This window comes from Salvelinus alpinus, chromosome 12 (genome assembly GCF_045679555.1).
Source record: "Salvelinus alpinus chromosome 12, SLU_Salpinus.1, whole genome shotgun sequence".
NCBI classification, from domain to species: Eukaryota; Metazoa; Chordata; class Actinopteri; order Salmoniformes; family Salmonidae; genus Salvelinus; species Salvelinus alpinus.
The window spans coordinates 49,583,005-49,601,364 of record NC_092097.1 but is presented as its reverse complement, the minus strand read 5'-3'; the positions used below and the strand labels follow the sequence as shown (position 1 = coordinate 49,601,364).

At 42.5% G+C, this 18,360-nt stretch overlaps 2 protein-coding genes across 2 annotated transcripts in view; both read left to right on the top strand.

Moving 5' to 3' along the window:
* Window positions 1-1,507: 1,507 nt before the first annotated feature.
* snrpb (small nuclear ribonucleoprotein polypeptides B and B1) lies at window positions 1,508-6,007 on the top strand. The gene is made up of 7 exons (XM_071336712.1): window positions 1,508-2,222; window positions 3,030-3,181; window positions 3,728-3,839; window positions 4,131-4,283; window positions 4,851-4,980; window positions 5,209-5,334; window positions 5,704-6,007. Exons 1-7 carry the CDS (start codon window positions 2,220-2,222, stop codon window positions 5,739-5,741), a joined length of 714 nt encoding a protein of 237 aa, XP_071192813.1. The 5' UTR covers window positions 1,508-2,219; the 3' UTR covers window positions 5,742-6,007.
* Window positions 6,008-11,139: 5,132 nt separating this feature from the next.
* The window catches only part of ddx27 (DEAD (Asp-Glu-Ala-Asp) box polypeptide 27), a 14,430-nt gene continuing 7,209 nt past the window's right edge, over window positions 11,140-18,360 (top strand). Inside the window, exons 1-13 of the mRNA XM_071336711.1 lie at window positions 11,140-11,408; window positions 11,681-11,830; window positions 12,085-12,144; window positions 12,290-12,500; window positions 12,580-12,623; window positions 12,773-12,859; window positions 13,105-13,210; window positions 13,560-13,733; window positions 14,096-14,246; window positions 15,227-15,326; window positions 15,630-15,771; window positions 17,206-17,359; window positions 17,858-17,939. Coding sequence (XP_071192812.1) covers window positions 11,322-11,408; window positions 11,681-11,830; window positions 12,085-12,144; window positions 12,290-12,500; window positions 12,580-12,623; window positions 12,773-12,859; window positions 13,105-13,210; window positions 13,560-13,733; window positions 14,096-14,246; window positions 15,227-15,326; window positions 15,630-15,771; window positions 17,206-17,359; window positions 17,858-17,939 — 1,548 coding nt within the window. The 5' untranslated portion in view covers window positions 11,140-11,321. The remainder of the gene's footprint in view (window positions 11,409-11,680; window positions 11,831-12,084; window positions 12,145-12,289; window positions 12,501-12,579; window positions 12,624-12,772; window positions 12,860-13,104; window positions 13,211-13,559; window positions 13,734-14,095; window positions 14,247-15,226; window positions 15,327-15,629; window positions 15,772-17,205; window positions 17,360-17,857; window positions 17,940-18,360) is intronic.

Sequence of the window (18,360 nt, the reverse complement as noted above, 5' to 3'; positions counted from 1 at the left end):
TATAAATATAAAATGCAAATGTTAGGCTATATGTAGCAAATTAAAATATGTATGAAAAAAATATTTTCCCCATTCAGTGGGAACCCACCCACCAAACCTTCTTCTATAAGGTTTAACAGCGTTTGGCATCCAATTTGTTGCCTTACAGCCACCTACTAGACTGGAGTACAACTCCCTTATACTTTGCTTGAAAAATAAAAATGTACTAAATAAATACCCTACCATCTAACACTATACTCACTCGTTTCAAAATTATATAAAATAAAATGAACACCCCCCCTACTCCACTAATTAAATGTATTTATTCCTACCTCATGCCATCACCCTGAAAGGATGGGACATCACCACTTAACACACCCTGTAACGCTTCTGATGTCAAGTCTCGCACACCCAAATACCTCTCTGCAGCTGCCATAACCTCACATTTCTGAGACTTCCGTTCCATCCCTGCAGTACAATTGATAACCATTGCTATAAATGCTAAAAATCCAATCTTACTCTAACTTATTTAACTTTTTAGCCTATCCCTCTGTACTGGTATATCTCTACTACTCTCACCACTTCCCATCCTTAACCCATCTTCCTCTACTTTCTTCACTGCCTCAGCATATGACAACTTCTGCTCTAACCCTGGAAACCGCACCCCTACAATTAACACATTCCACTACTTTCCCCAATACTACACATTCCTTTGTCTCATGACCTTCTGCATTTCTCACACCTTGTACCCTCCCTCCTACACACTGCTGCCACATGCCCATAAGCTTGACACCTGTAATATCTTAATGTATTCGGCACATACGCTACTACAGGATAACTTATATATCCTAACTTCACTTTGTCAGGCAAAGACTCAACTTCAAAACTCAAAAGAACAGATAATGACTCTTCTGTTTCCCCACTCTGTCTGCGTCGCATCAAACGACGAGCATCACATTCACCGGTCAGCTGGTCAACATTTATATCTACTACTACCCCAGTTATCACTCCTTTCATTGGTTCCCCTTTCTTGAGAACGAAACAATTCACTTTTCTTGGCCCCTTTCGTTTTGCTTCGAGCGCATTCTTCCTCTGCCCAACAGAAACACAAACAATTATCACTAGACCACTTCTAGTTAGCCTCACCGATTCCACATGACCCAACTAACACACCAAACCTTTCTCACTGAGCTAGCTCACCCCGGCCTGTGTAGATTGACAGTTTGCTGGTCTAATCAGAGGGCTGAGTGTGCGTCTCCCTAGCCAATCAGTTTTTTATTTTCCTTTTCGCAAGGGCATTACTGTCCCTGGCTGTGTGGAAAGTAATCCGCTGAGACTATGTGCCACAAAATGAGTGACAAAACCTGGCCAGACAATTACAAGTAATCAGTCTCAAGTCAAAGTCGAGTCCTGAGTGTTGAGGCTCCAAGTCAAGTTATTTTACTTTCTATCAAATGAAGTCTCAAGTCATAAAATGTGTCAAAGTCATGTGACTCGAGTCCACACTGGCGAAAATGCACTTGTACCGAAGTGGCATGAAGGGAGTCCCAACGGAAACTACTCTTGCGCAATTTTTTTTGTGTGTTTCACTTTCTATGTTCCCGTAAGAACCCATTCAGAGCGTACATTATATTATTATCATACATGTCTACCATTATCTGTTTTAAATGTGTATAATTGAGTTATGAAACAAAAATATAAATTAGATGTTATTTTGAGTTTTGTGCTATCCGGGATCCTTGGGATGTCCCTACTCTTACCCTAGCCCCTAACCTTAACTTTAAGCCTTACCTAACCTGTACCCTATCCTTCACCCTTACCGTAACCATTTTAAATCCACGATAGCAAGGTCCGTTATTTTTAGTGACTGAAAGAATGACACACTTTTCACGTAACTTCGATAGCAACTTTTTTTTCCAACGATAGTGATTTTCGTAGCAGGTTAGGAGAGCATTTCGCAAACCCTAAACCTTTTCCTGAATTTAACTTAATTCTCCTAACCTGTTATGTAAATTCTCTTAACATGCTACTAAGAAGTTACTTCCGGTCATAGTTTGTATCGAAGTGGCGTGTAAAGAGCGCTTCTCGCTTTTAACGGCTTCACACGAGTGCATCGTCACTTCCTGTAACTCGCGGATAAAGACGGACCTGGCATCACCTAGTTTGGGAGCTTCGCGGGTCAATTTTTTGAGTTTGTTTGGCGTGATCCGAGTTACATCGGAGCCATCAGAACTGCAACCATGGTAAGGATTTATTCTTGACTCAATTGAAGTATGATCTACGTGTTTTATGATATATTTAAGTTTTTTTTATTCGGTGGAAACTTTGGTATCTCTGTCCCGGTGATGAACGTCAGTGCAACGTAGGCGTGTAGGCCTTTGTTTCACTCTTAGCTTATAAGACTAAACTGGCTAGCTAGCTACATTCGCCATTTGAAATAAATGGCATACGGTATGTTCCTGTTGTAATGTGCTTTTGCATACAGTACAGTTTTGACCATCACGTCCATGCAAAACTAAACCCTGGCCGTAGTTGACCATGACCAGAACTTGTTTAGGTAACAGCTAGCTAACGCTAGTTGGTTGGCTGCATGCTCATGCCTGGCTTCATTCATTTACGTTAGGTTCCAAACCCGCCAACGTTAGCATGATTGTATGCTGCCATCGAAATGTCCACCTGACAATTTACCTCTTTTGTCGTGGCGAAAGTGCCGCTTGACTGTCTGTTAGTCCAAAAGAAATGTTGGGGTAGCTAGCGGTACTTGGCTAATATATTCAATCTATAACCTACCTAGTTTTCTAGTTGCTACAATCAAGGCTCCTTTTTGTTCTTCAGGTCTGAACATGATCTGAGTTAAGAATTTATTAATTTACATGCCAGCAATGATTGCCAATAATCAGTGGGTAACTTGGATCAATTTGGGTTCTGTCAGTGATGCTCATTTGAGCTGAATCTGATGCTGTAACTAATTTAACTAGGTTTACTTTGTGTTTTGTCAATTAGTATAGTATTGCCAATTTTGACCTATTGATTTATGCCTCATTTTACAGACTGTTGGAAAGAGTAGTAAGATGCTGCAACACATCGACTTCAGGATGCGATGCATCCTGCAGGACGGTCGTATCTTCATCGGGACTTTCAAAGCCTTTGACAAACACATGAACCTCATCTTGTGTGACTGCGACGAGTTCAGAAAGATCAAGTAAGTCATGTTTTGTTTAAGAACAATCAGTAATTGCTTTTGGATCTCTATCATTATCATTTGCCCCTTTCGAACAGGGCAGGTTTAGAAAGGTTGACTGTGGTTCTGTTGCAGTGATTGATCATTATAGCTTAACCTGATGTTGAAACAAATTACCTTAGCAGGATTACTCTGAGCCCAGAAACATTCACTGAAGTGGGGGGTAGCCTAATGGTTAAAGGTGAGCCATCAACTAGATGGTTGCCAGTTCTAATCCTGGGTCTGACTGTAAAAATGTTGAAGTGAGCTGGCAACTGGACGGTTGCTTATATCAGATCCTTCCTGATATCGTGTGCCCTTTAGCAAGGCACTTAAACCCCCACAACTGCTCCAACCTGTAATGTTAGTCTTTTGGAGGAGTTGGGGGGGGGGGGTCACATTTGTTTGTACAATTGGATGAATAGTGACTTAAAATGAAATTTGTTAAATCTGTATTCCTTTTCAGATAGGGAAATAAAAGGTAAATATATATTTTGCTTTAACCCATACACTCACCTTTCTTGTCAGGCCCAAGAATTCCAAACAGCCTGAGCGTGAAGAGAAGCGGGTACTTGGCCTGGTGCTGCTCAGAGGAGAGAATCTGGTCTCCATGACAGTGGAAGGACCCCCTCCCAAAGATGTAAGCCATTCCTTACCACCTGTAGGGTTTCTGTAGTATAAATGCTCAGTGTATGTCATAATGAAGGCATGAATGAAGGTGTTTCCTACTTGACGAGTGGCTTACTTGGATCAATGTGAGAATGTTACAAGTTACTTTGTTCTGTGGCAGTGATGATCATTTTAGCTGAACCTGATGCTGAAACCAAGTGAAGCAGGATTACTCTGAGCCCAGAGCTGTTTAATCATCTGAGATTTAACTGTACTTAGAAATTCATAGGTGTGTTCTGACCTAGTGTTGCCCCCCTTTCAGACTGGCATTGCCCGTGTGCCCCTGGCTGGTGTGGCAGGAGGCCCAGGAGTTGGCAGGGCAGCTGGCAGAGGCGTCCCTGCCGGAGCACCCATGCCCCAGGCACCCGCAGGCCTCGCTGGGCCGGTCAGAGGAGTGGGAGGCCCCTCGCAACAGGTAAGCCCAAGGTCCCGGGTCACAAGTTTCCTCTTATCCCATCTGCATCTTAGTGATAACTAAAGATGGATAATGGCTATATGGTGGACGATTCGCTTGCAGTTTTTCAAGTTCTAAAAGGTTGAGACTAGTTATTTTTCGGGGGAGGCATTTCATTTGAGTTGAAGCTCATTGAAGCAGGATTTCCAAAGATTTTTCTGCAATTTAAATCTTTGGGTGGGTACTAATTTTTTTGCTTAAGTCCAAACAATATTTTTATATATTTTCGTGATGGAACAATGCTTGGCAAATTGAAAATTCCTAAAACAATATATTTAGCAGTATAGGTTTTGTTTGATAAGTCATGGTAAAGTGCGTAGAATTGATAATGTGCTTTAAAACGGCACCATCTCTGCTGCATCGGAGCTGAGATCTTAATGTAGAGATTTGTATAATTGCAAGAGTTTGATTACACAAGTTCAGTATTAATCGGTCTCCGGAGTTTATGATATCTGAGTTGGGGCCTTGGAACTACGCGATTTGGTTTGACCACAGTGTTAAATAGTGCCTTGACCCCTCCCTCCCAAGGTAATGACCCCACAGGGCAGGGGAACGGTCGCTGCAGCAGCAGCTGGTGCCACCCTCGCTGGTGCCCCCACACAGTACCCACCAGGCAGAGGAGGACCCCCTCCCATGGGTCGCGGTGCACCCCCTCCAGGTAAGGACTGAATCACAATGGCTGCCTAGCTTCATTCAGTGGAAAGTAGACTTTGTTCTGTTGCAGTGATGATTGATCATTAGAGCTGAACTTGATGATTAAACATTACATCAGCAGGATTACTCTGAGCCCAGAACATTCACTACACATGTATTTAGGAAGTGGGTATTTATGCTTGCATTAATTTACTGACTAGGATTAACATAATCTATGCTCTGCTTACTATAGGTATGATGGGCCCTCCCCCAGGCATGAGGCCTCCCATGGGTCCTCCAATGGGAATGCTACCTGGACGTGGAGGTCCAATGGGTATGCCCCCTCCCGGCATGAGGCCACCACACCCAGGCATGAGAGGTGAGGGGGACTTTCTTTCAGGATTCTGAGTAAAGTTGATGTTTGGCTGCGTTTACGCAGACAGCTGAATTCAGATATTTTTCTTAGTTATTGGCTAAAGGTCTGTTTGTTCAAAAGACCAATTAGTGGCGAAAGATCAGAATTGGGCTGTCTGTAAACGCAGCCTTTGAGACATTGGTTCTGTTGCGGTGATGATTTTCATTTGAGCTGAACCTGATGCTGATGAAGCTCATTGAAGCAGGATTACTCTGAGCCCAGAACCATGAACTCAGACTGAGTTCTCTTTGGAGACTTGATGTTAAAATGAGTTGATGCTTCATTATTCAAGCTGACACTTTTACTATTAATCCTTGAATATTCTCTTTACAGGCCCACTACCCCCAGGAATGCGTCCCCCCAGACCTTGAGTCTCCCCACTGGACTGATGTTGTCTTTTAACTGTAATCCCTACAAAATCCTTCTCTTTCGGCTCCTGTATAGTTTGAATTTTGTAACTTTTTTTTTTTTTTTTTTTAATGAAGTGTCATGGACGATTTGTTTTAAAATGTTGGCCTCTGACTTGCTATGCAGATTAAAGTGAATATTGATGCTGTGTTTGGCTGAAGTGCGTATGTGTTGAGGGTGATTTGTTGAACAGACAATATGGTGGTCTTAATAAATTATCTTAAGAGAGCTTGTCCTTGCATTTATCAATCCACCATGCTCTCAATGATTAATTTGGCACTGGTGCTATGATGGCCATGTCTCCATTTTTTTTGTGTTGATGGATTAGACTGCATTTGGGCTAGTTTCCTGACTGATCCACCAAGTGGCATGATGGACTGCTGTTCACAGCTGGGGAGGGGTAATGGCAATATTGTGTAATTTTCTATGGCTATTGTCTGACAGATTTTTCACAATTATTTGGATGGAAAATGGCAGTGAGTGGATTTTTGGTCTAAAAGTATGAGCATGTTTTTGAAAACGGAGCCATGAATTCATCCACCTGTGGTGGAAAACCAGTTTTGCCTGGGAAACGTAGTGGCTGAGCACTTTAATGATCATATTAAGTGGTTCCCTACCACCAACTGGAAGGTTCATCTGCCCTGTGTACCCCCACGGTTGCATTTTACCAGTAAGTTTATGGTCTCAAGTACCCTCCTGTGGATGGGCCTAGTACCCCTTGTTGGGAATAATTGGACTAGTTGGAAATGCTAAACACCATTTATATTGGGGGCACTGAAGTCTCCATCGTAACACTAACCATTTAATATTTTGGAACCTAGAGAAATGTATTTGTTTATGCCACATTTCTTCTATTAGACACGATGCATACTTATGTTGAGCTAAGCTTTTAAACTGCCCTCAAAGTATATAGTTATCGAGATTGCTGATGTTAATGTCCCCACTACAACAAAATACTTATACATGTAATTTTGTCCGTAACATTTGAAATACTGTAGATTTCTTATGGAGGACTGGTCCTACTGGGGTGTGCCAATATGACTGACCAGTGGCTTCAAAGCCTCAATGACCAGTAGATGGCATAAACATTCAAAAGGTCTCGGGTATTCAGACCCCTTGACTTTTTCCACATTTTATTACTGCTTTATATAATGTATCAATTTACACAATACCCCATAATGACACAATTGGTTTAGACAGTTCTGCAAACGTATTAAAAATAAATGGCAATATCATATTTTCATACAGTGCCTGTCAAGTTTGGTCACCTACTCATTCAAGGGTTTTTCTATATTTTTACTATTTTCTGCATTATAATAGTGAAGACAAACTATGGAATCATGTAACCAAAAAAAAGTGATTAATCGAAATATATTTTATATTGTAGATTCAATGAGGACACTCTTTGCCTTGACAGCTTCACACATTCTTGGCATTCTCTTAACCAGCTTCACCTGGAATGCTTTTCCTACAGTCTTGAAGGAGTTCCCACATATGCTGAGCTCTTGTTAGCGGCTTTTCACTCTACGGTCAAACTCATCTCAAACCATCTCAATTGGGTTGAGATCGGCGGATTGTGGAGGCCAGGTCATCTCATGCAGCACTCAATCACTCTCCTTCTTGGTCAAATAGCCCTTACTCAGCCTAGTGGTGTGTTGGGTCATTGTCCTGTTGAAAAGCATATATTCTAAATAAGTCAGACACTAGCAAAGCTTCATGGTGGGAAACACATGTAGAGGTAATCTGTTCACTTACCATGCATCTCACAAAGACACGGCAGCTGGAACCAAAAAATCTCAAATTTGGACTCATCAGGCCAATGGACAGATTTCCACTGGTCTAATGTCTATTGCTCGTGTTTCTTTGCCCAAGCGAGTCGCTTCTTCTTATTGGTGTCCTTTAGTAGTGGTTTCTGTGCAGCAATTCGACCATGAAAACCTGATTCACCGAGTCTCCTCTGAGCAGTTGATGTTGAGATGTTTCTGTTACTTGAACTCTGTGAAGCATTTATTTGGTCAGCAATTTCTGAGGCTGGTAAGTCTAATTAATTTATCCTCTGCAGCAGAGGTAACTGGGTCTTCCTTTCTTGTGGTGGTCCTCATGAGAGCCAGTTTCATCATTGGCGCTTGATGGTTTTTGCAACTGCACTTAACCTCTCTGGGATATCCAGTGAAAATGCAGAGCGCCAAATTCAAATAAATTACTATAAAAATTAAACTTTCATGAAATCACACATGCAATACACCAAATTAAAGCTACACTTGTGAATCCAGCCAACGTGTCAGATTTCAAAAAGGCTTTACGACGAAAGCACACCAAACGATTATGTTAGGTCAGTACATAGTCACAGAAAAACACAGCCATTTTCCCAGCCAAAGAGAGGAGTCACAAAAAGCAGAAATAGAGATAAAATTAATCACTAACCTTTGATGATCTTCATCAGATGATGTGTTACACAATACATGTATGTTTTGTTCGATAAAGTTCATATTTATATCCAAAAATGTCAGTTTACATTGGCACGTTACGTTCAGTAATGTTTTGCTTCCAAAACATCCGGTGATTTTGCAGAGAGCCACATCAATTTACAGAAATACTCATCATAAATGTTGATGAAAATACAAGTGTTATGCATGGAACTTTAGATAAACTTCTCCTTAATGCAACCGCTGTCAGATTTCAAAAAAGCTTTACCGAAAAAGCACACCATGCAATAATCTGAATACAGCGCTCAGAGCCTAAACAAGCCATACAGATATCCGCCATGTTGTGGAGTCAACAAAGTCAGAAATAGCATTATAAATATTCACTTACCTTTGATGCTCTTCATCAGAATGCACTCCCAGGAATCCCAGTTCCACAATAAATGTTTGATTTGTTCGATAAAGTCCATCATTTATGTCCAAATACCACCTTTTTGTTTGCTCGTTTAGTACACAATCCAAACTGACGACGCGCAGGCAGGTCCAGGCGGAAGTTCAGACAAAAAGTCATATTACAGTTCGTAGAAACATGTCAAACTAAGTATAGAATCAATCTTTAGGATGTTTTTATCATAAATCTTCAATAATGTTCCAACCGGAGAATTCCTTTGTCTGTAGAATTGCAATGGAACGCAAGCTAACTCTCATGTGAACGCGCATGACCAGCTCATGCCACTGGCAGACCTCTGACTCATTCAGCTCCCATTCCCCCCTCCTTCACAGTAGAAGCATCAAACAAGGTTCTAAAGACTGTTGACATCTAGTGGAAGCCCTAGGAAGTGCAATATGACCCCATAGACACTGTATATTCGATAGGCAAAGAGTTGACAAACTACAAAACTCAGATTTCCTACTTCCTGGTTGGATTTTTTCTCTGGTTTTTACCTGCCATATGAGTTCAGTTATACTCACAGACATCATTCAAACAGTTTTAGAAACTTCAGAGTGTTTTCTATCCAAATCTACCAATTATATGCATATTCTAGCTTTTAGGACTGAGAAGCAGGCAGTTTACTCTGGGCACCTTTTTATCCAAGCTACTCAATACTGCCCCCCTGTCCCAAAGAAGTTAAAGAAAGTTTCAAAGTTCTTGACATTTTCCAGATTGAATGACCTTTCTGTCTTAAAGTAATGATGGACTGTCATTTCTCTTTGTTTATTTGAGCTGTTCATGCCATTATATGGACTTGGTCTTCTGTATACCAACCCTACCTCGACACAACACAACTGATTGGCTCAAACGCATTAAGAAGGAAAGAAAGTTAACTTTTAACAAGGCACAACTGTTAATTGAAATGCAAAGCTGTCATCAAGATAAAGGGTGGCTACTTTGAAAAATCGCAAATAGAAAATATATTTTGATTTGTTGAACACTTTTTGAACACTTTTTTGGTTACTACAGGATTCCATATGTGGTATTTCATGGTTTTGATGTCTTCACTATTATTCTACAATGTAGAACATATAAAAAATTAAGAAAAATCATGGAATGAGTAGGTGTCCAAACTTTTACTCAGTACTTTGTTGAAGCAACTTGTTAGCGATTACAACATTTAGTCTTCTTGGGTATGACACTACAAGCTTGGCACACATGTCTTTGGGTAGTTTCTCCCATTCTTCTCTCCAGATCCTCTCAAGCTCTGTCAGGTTGGATGGGGAGCTTTGCTGCACAGCTATTTTCAGGTCTCTCCAGATATTAGATTGGGTTCAAGTCCGGGCTCTGGCTGCGCCACTCAAGGACATTGAGACTTGTCCTAAAGCCACTCCTGCGATGTCTTGACTGTATTTTTGGTCGTTGTCCTGTTAGAAGGTAAACCTTTGCCCTAGTTCCAGTCCCTGCCGCTGAAAAACACCCCCACAGCATGCTACTCCCACCACTATGCTTCACCGTGAGGATGGTGCCAGGTTTGCTCCAGACATGACGATTGACTTTCAAGCCAAAGAGTTCAATCTTGGTTTCATCAAACCAGAGAATCTTGTTTCTTATGGTCTGAGAGTTCTTTAAGTACCTTTTGTGGCTTTTACTGAGGTGTGGCTTCTGTCTGGTCACTCTACCATAAGGTCTGATTGGTGGAGTGCTGCAGAAATGGTTGTCTTTCTGGAAGGTTTTCCCATCTCCACAGAGGAACTCTGGAGCTCTGTCAGAGTGACCATCGGGTTCTTGGTCACCACCCTGGCCAAGGCCCTTGTACCCCAATTGCTCAGTTTGGCCGGGCGGCCAGCTCTAGGAAGAGTCTTGGTGGTTCCAAGTTTCTTACATTTAAGAATGATGGAGGCCACTGTGTTGTTGTTGGGGACCTTCAATGCTGCAGACATTTTTTTTTACCCTTCCCCAGATCTGTGCCTCGACACAACCCTGTCTCTGAGCTCTACGGACAATTCCTTCGACCTCATTGCTTGTTTTTTTGCTTTGACATTCACTGTCAACTGTGGGACCGTATAAACACAGGTGTGTGCCTTTCCAAATCATGTCAAGTCAATTGAGTTTACTACAGGTGGACTCCAATCAAGGTTTGGACACATCTCAAGGATGATCAATGGAAACAGAGGATGCACTTGAGCTCAATTTCGAGTTTCATAGCAAAGGGTCTGAATACTTACGTAAATAAGGTATTTCCGTTTTTTATTTTAATACATTTGCAAAAATGTCTAAAAACCAGTTTTCACTTTGTCATTATGGGGTATTGTGTGTAGATTTATTAGGAAAATAATTAATTTAATCCAGTTTAGAATAAAGCTGTAACGTAACAACATGTGGAAAAAGTAACGGGGTCTGAATACTTTACGAATGCACTGAATATCATTGGTTTATTTATATCTTTGCATAACACCCGTACCTATCATTACCGCAGATGTAGTATTTTCCCCGATGCCGTAGAGGGCGCTAAACACGTCAAGCCCGATAAGGTAACCGGATGTAGATGACCATACACTTCCTATTTTGGTACGTACACGTGTTGGAACAGGCATCGATTCAACTGGTTAACACCAGCTAGCTAGTATTGGGTAGCCGAATCACTGTTTTCTTCGGAACTCAAGCTAGTTAACACGAACGGAACCATGCTGACAGATTTGGACCTGGTCGGGACAATTCAGGACCATGATGATGTGCCCGAGGAGCCTGATTCAGAGTCTGACGACGAAGATGTAAGTTTGGAAACAAGCGTGCCAGACAGTCAGTTATACTCATCAAAGTGGATAGCTTGCTGGATATCTCACATTAGTAACCTGAGTGGTCGTTTTTCCTGTTTCTTTTAGGCAATCATTCACTAGCTAGTTAATTTCCTCCAGGACAGAAGTGTCACTGCATAAGAAAAATAAATTAGACCCTGATTAACTTTCTGGTGTGTTTCTCTTGAAAGTTAGTGTAAGTTACAATACCAGACATCATGTTTCATTCCTCCACTCTATGCTAACAGGAACAGCCAATAGTACTCAACAAGAAGAAGAAAGCGTTGAAGGGCCATGGCGCTGGGGACTTCAGCGCTGACTTTGAGTTTGGAGAGAGGGATGGACTCTACAGCGAGGACTGGGCTATGGCAGATGTGATGGCACAGCTGAAGAAGAGGGTAGGTTGCCAGTCTGAGTATGCAATTTGGCAAAAACTAGGTCAAGACTCAAAGCCTGGTTACCTGTCTTGTGCTTCAGCCAGCTCCTTTGTCATTTTTGTAGCAAACATAACTGTCAAATTAGTTGGCCTAAGCGGAGACAGGCTGACATCCAGGCTACTTGCTGATTCAACTCTGAAAAAGACTGAACTATTGTTACTCTGAGTCTGCGCCAAATCATACAACACTGAACTAAATTTGTTCTTGTGCTGCAGAAAACGCCCACCACCTTGGATGAAAAGATTGAGAAAGTACGCAAGAAGCGCAAAACAGAGGTAAGATGTCCTGTAGTTTGAAAAGGTAAATGAACATAGTTGTTGTATTATGGAACCTGCAGACAAGACACATGAGATTTCCTATGATGACTGCTTCAGTGTTTGTCAATAAGGGCACGTTCCCTTTCCTTCAATGTCTATATAGGAGAAGGCAAAGACGACAGACAAACCAGAGATTCCCTCAGAGGACGCTGAAGAGGAAGATGACAATGATGATGAGGAGGAGGAGGAGGAGGAAGAAGATGAGAAACCTGATATCGCTGAAGATGGGGCTGAGGTATCCAATGACGAAGACCATAGTGATGATGATGGGGAGGAGTTTACATCAGGGGATGAAGAAGTTCTCACCAAAGCAGGTGGGTAGAGCTTGAAGCATTGTTTTACTTTCGGTATTGACACTCAGTAACTTGGTTAAACTTGGTTTTACTCCCACAGATACGGTGAGGGACAAAGGCAGAAAGAAGACAAAGGCAGAAGAGGTGAGCGTTGAACAGATGGCTTGTAAGAAATACTTTTGAGTTTCCCACTTTTATGCTGTAGAGGGATTAACCGTGGGACTGTTTCTATTGCTAGGACCCTGCTATTGCTGCTATAATAGCAGTATGTTTTACTCATTCTCTACCTACAGCCTCCAGAGGCTTTCTTTGAAGACGCCTCAAACTATGACGACAAACTCATGTTTCCCGACATGAACCTCTCCAGGCCTATTCTTAAGGTGGGTCACGTTCACTTGGAAATCTGTTAGAAAATGAATTTGTACCAAGGTTTGCTTTGGGTGTGTTCACCAAAGCAGAGCAGTAGTCCTGCATGTATTTGACTCAGACTATAGTTGAATAAAAAACAAAATATAGCAATCTGTAACACTAATTTTAGCTAAATATCAGTTGAATGTGTAATTTATGACCGTGTTGGCCAGAAATTGAGAAGTCAGACAAGTTATTTCACAATGTGTGTCCTCAGGCTATCACTGCTATGGGCTTCAAGCAGCCCACTCCCATCCAGAAGGCCTGTGTACCTGTGGGGCTTCTGGGCAAAGACATCTGTGCCTGCGCTGCTACCGGCACCGGTAAAGGAGATGTGACAGGACACACACACACTCGCACACAGATAGGCACACACGCACCGGAAGTGTCCATAACATCATCAGACCTTTACTGCATTAACGACAGCAGTTACAACGTGTGTGTTATTTTATGTTAGTAGATTGCCATGTTTTGGCACAGAGCTGCAGCACTCAAGTTTGCTCCCTGCAAGCGCACACGCTCACACCATATTTACAATGGTATTGTGAAAAAGTCCATCTGTTAAACCTTCCTCTCCCTCCTGCCTCTCCCCTTCCCATTCCTCTCGCTTTCTCCCTCCTCTTTCTTTGGCCCTCCTCTCCTTCCTCCTCTTCCTCCCTCTTCTTCTTCTAGGTAAGACGGCAGCGTTCATGCTTCCTGTGCTGGAGCGTCTCATCTACAAGCCCAAACAGGCCGCAGTGACCCGTGTGCTAGTCCTGGTGCCCACGCGTGAGCTGGGCATCCAGGTGCACGTCGTGGCCCGCCAGCTGGCCCAGTTCACAAGCATCACCACCTGCCTGGCTGTGGGTGAGTGAGAAACCCGGACCACTTGATCCAAAATGGCCCACGATTTTAGAGCCATATGGCCGACGTCTGTGGTCTCGTCTCTGGTAGTATGAAGCTGGTTGGCAACAGTTGTGCAGCTGCCATCCTATTCTGCTCTCAGACCATAGTAGTTGGTTGTTGGCTGCTAATTAATCGTGGATTCGTTTAATATACTTTTCGGTTTACTCCTTTGCGTTATTCAACTTGAGATTTTGTCATACATAAGTTGTGAATGCAAATATTTAGTTGCATGGAATATAACCAATGAATGTGTGATGTGTTGATGTAAAGACAAAGGGTCAGGAATCATGGCATCTTTTTCTGTGTGTGTGGATGCCTTGTAGGGGGTCTGGACATCAAATCCCAGGAGGTGGCATTGCGGATGGGCCCTGACATCCTGATCGCCACGCCAGGACGACTGATTGACCACCTGCACAACACGCCCTCTTTTGAGCTCAGCCAGATTGAGATCCTCATCCTGGACGAGGCTGACCGGTAAGACGGTTACAGGCTGATCCATCCAGAGGAATGAATGAGACGCAGTTTTCATATGTTGGTCTAGTTGTTTATGAATTCGGAAAGTATTCAAACCCTTTGACTTCTTCCACATTTTGTTACGTTAACTGCCTTATTCTAAAATGGATGAAATTGTTTTTCCCCTCATCAATCTACACACAATACCCATAATGACAAAGCAAAAACTGTTTTTTTGAAGTAAAAAAGAAAAAATGAAATATCACATTTACGTTAGTATTTTGCCTATTTACTCACGACTCAGTACATTAACTCAGCAACTTTGGCAGCGATTACAGCCTTGAGTCTTATTGGGGTTGACGCTAGAAGCTTGGCACACCTGTATTTGGCGAGTTTCTCCCATTCTTCTCTGCAGATCCTCTCCAGCTCTGTCAGGTTGGATGGGGAGCTCAATTTTGTGTCTCATACCAAAGGGTCTGAATATTTATGTAAATAAGATGTATTTTTTTTAATATAAATTTGAAAACATTTCTTAATCTGTTTTCACCTTGTCATTATGGGTATTGTGTGTAGATTTAAGAAGAAATAAATATTTTATCAATTTTAGAATAACAAAATGTGTAAGAAGGGGTCTGAATACTTTCCAAATGCACTGTAAGTCTACGGCCAAACCCCATACGTCTGGACCATCCCACCAACAGATACAGTATTGAGAAGGCCTATCATTTGCAGGCTATATACATTTTCAACATAGGATAGTTATCATTTTTTTACACACAGCAATTCAGGGTCGTGTTCATCAGTAGGCACCAAATGGACGAAAACAAACTAAAACGGGTAGTGACCCGGACTTGTATGATAGACAGTCATTTTCGTTTTTTGTTGCAAAACTTTTTTAAACGTTTTCCGTTGTGTGCCCTAATGAATACGGCCCAGATTTCACAGATTTTCCCTTGTATATTGTCATTTCCGTGCATCATAAATGTTTCCTTAAATTGCAGGATGCTGGACGAGTACTTTGAGGAGCAGATGAAGGAGATCATCAGGATGTGTGCCTACCAGAGACAGACCATGCTCTTCTCTGCCACCATGAGCGAAGAGGTGAGGACACAACCTGCATTCCTTTATTATCCCCTTGGTCGCCAAACATAGGTCTAGGATAGATACAGGCTGTGTTCCAGGTCCGTGCTTACCCACCTGATTCCACTTGTCATCATCTTGATGATTGGCTGATAAATTGAGTCATGTGTTCGTGTCTGGTCATGGTTTGTGTTGACACATACTGCTTATTATTCCTTTCTCATCACTATGGCTTCCTTTTCCATTCCTTTTCTGTGCCGTCTATTGAAATAGTGTTCACTCACACACTCACACACTCTTTCTCTCACTCTTTCTCCTCTCCAGGTGAAAGACTTGGCGTCGGTCTCTCTGAAGCAGCCGGTTCGTATCTTTGTGAACAGTAACACAGACGTGGCGCCCTACCTCAGACAGGAGTTTGTCAGGGTCCGACCAGCCAGGGAAGGAGACAGGGAGGCTATTGTGGCCGGTGAGTGGTCTGGATGACTATCACAGTCCATTTGTTCTGTATATTATAATGTATAGTACGACATGTAGTAGAATGTTCACTGTGAAGTATAGTACGACATGTAGTAGAAGGTTCACTGTGAAGTATAGTACGACATGTAGCAGAAGGTTCACTGAAGTATAGTACGACATGTAGCAGAACGTTCACTGTGAAGTATGGTACGACATGTAGGAGAAGGTTCACTGTGAAGTATAGTACGACATGTAGCAGAAGGTTCACTGTGAAGTATAGTACGACATGTAGCAGAAGGTTCACTGTGAAGTATAGTACGACATGTAGCAGAAGGTTCACTGTGAAGTATAGTACGACATGTAGCAGAAGGTTCACTGTGAAGTATAGTACGACATGTAGCAGAAGGTTCACTGTGAAGTATAGTACGACATGTAGCAGAAGGTTCACTGTGAAGTATAGTACGACATGTAGCAGAAGGTTCACTGTGAAGTATAGTACGACATGTAGCAGAAGGTTCACTGTGAAGTATAGTACGACATGTAGCAGAAGGTTCACTGTGAAGTATAGTACGACATGTAGCAGAAGGTTCACTGTGAAGTATAGTACGACATGTAGCAGAAGGTTCACTGTGAAGTATAGTACGACATGTAGCAGAAGGTTCACTGTGAAGTATAGTACGACATGTAGCAGAAGGTTCACTGTGAAGTATAGTACGACATGTAGCAGAAGGTTTACTGAAGTATAGTACGACATGTAGCAGAAGGTTCACTGGGAAGTATAGTACGACATGTAGCAGAAGGTTCACTGTGAAGTATAGTACGACATGTAGCAGAAGGTTTACTGTAAGTATAGTACGACATGTAGCAGAAGGTTCACTGTGAAGTATAGTACGACATGTAGCAGAAGGTTTACTGTGAAGTATAGTACAACATGTAGCAGAAGGTTTACTGTGAAGTATAGTACGACATGTAGCAGAAGGTTTACTGAAGTATAGTACGACATGTAGCAGAAGGTTCACTGTGAAGTATAGTACGACATGTAGCAGAAGGTTCACTGTGAAGTATAGTACAACATGTAGCAGAAGGTTTACTGAAGTATAGTACGACATGTAGCAGAAGGTTCACTGTGAAGTATAGTACGACATGTAGCAGAAGGTTCACTGTGAAGTATAGTACAACATGTAGCAGAAGGTTCACTGTGAAGTATAGTACGACATGTAGCAGAAGGTTTACTGAAGTATAGTAAGACATGTAGCAGAAGGTTCACTGTGAAGTATAGTACGACATGTAGCAGAAGGTTCACTGTGAAGTATAGTACGACATGTAGCAGAAGGTTCACTGTGAAGTATAGTACTTTTCCATTTCTCTTCCAATCTGGTGAATAACTGTGTGTGTGTTGTCTCCTGTGTCTGTGTGTGTGTTGTCTCCTGGGTCTGTGTCTCAGCTCTGCTGACACGGACCTTCCAGGACCACGTGATGCTGTTCACCCAGACCAAGAAGCAAGCCCACCGGATGCACATCCTCCTGGGCCTGATGGGGCTGAAGGTGGGAGAGCTGCACGGGAACCTGTCCCAGACCCAGAGACTGGAGAGCCTCAGGTACCTAGACTCTTAAAAAAAAAAAACGTAGTCTAACAGAGCCCAGCGGTACGGTACTGACCTGGTTACACTTCCACACCATAGTTGCTGGAACAGTCCTGTACAGGACAATGTGAAAGGGAACTATCTGAGCCAGCACAGTAGGATTTGGGTCGGCCCTACAGTGTGAATCAGACTTATTTAAAATAGTAACAAGTATAGTACATACCCAGCCATCACCATGCCTTGAGACATCTTCAGACAAAGTTGAGTATGCAGGTACCCTGTGACTCTTATGATCTGTTCATAAGAACAGAGATGAGCAGTATGAAGATGCATTAAAACCCAAACCAGGGTTATGTAACATGGAGTAAATATTCTATTGTGTATCCATCCTAGTAAATAGTCTGTGTTTCATCATAGTAAACAGTTTGTGTTTCATCATAGTAAACAGTTTGTGTTTCATCATAGTAAATAGTCTGTGTTTCATCCTAGTAAACAGTTTGTATCTCATAATAGGCGGTTCAAAGATGAACAGATTGACATCCTTGTGGCCACAGACGTTGCGGCTAGAGGCCTGGATATCGATGGAGTCAAGACGGTAAGGGCTCTCTGTAAAGTGTTTATGTGCTAGGAAAATATGTTTCTAAGAAAAATGCTTTACAAGAACACTTGACATTATTGCTTTCAGCACTTATTAGTTCGTTTTTGTCACAGATTAGTTGGAAGTTCAGAAAGGGAGGGGACATTTAGCTCAGACTTGCATAAACTTGCAGAATGGACGGTGGAGCTACCGCCCTGCAGAGAGGGGGGGGGGTGGAGCTACCGCCCTGCAGAGAGGGGGGGGGGTGGAGCTACCGCCCTGCAGAGAGGGGGGGGGGTGGAGCTACCGCCCTGCAGAGAGGGGGGGGGTGGAGCTACCGCCCTGCAGAGAGGGGGGGGGGTGGAGCTACCGCCCTGCAGAGAGTTGGGGGTGGAGCTACCGCCCTCTCCGTTTATATCAAAACTGTCCTTCACTGTAG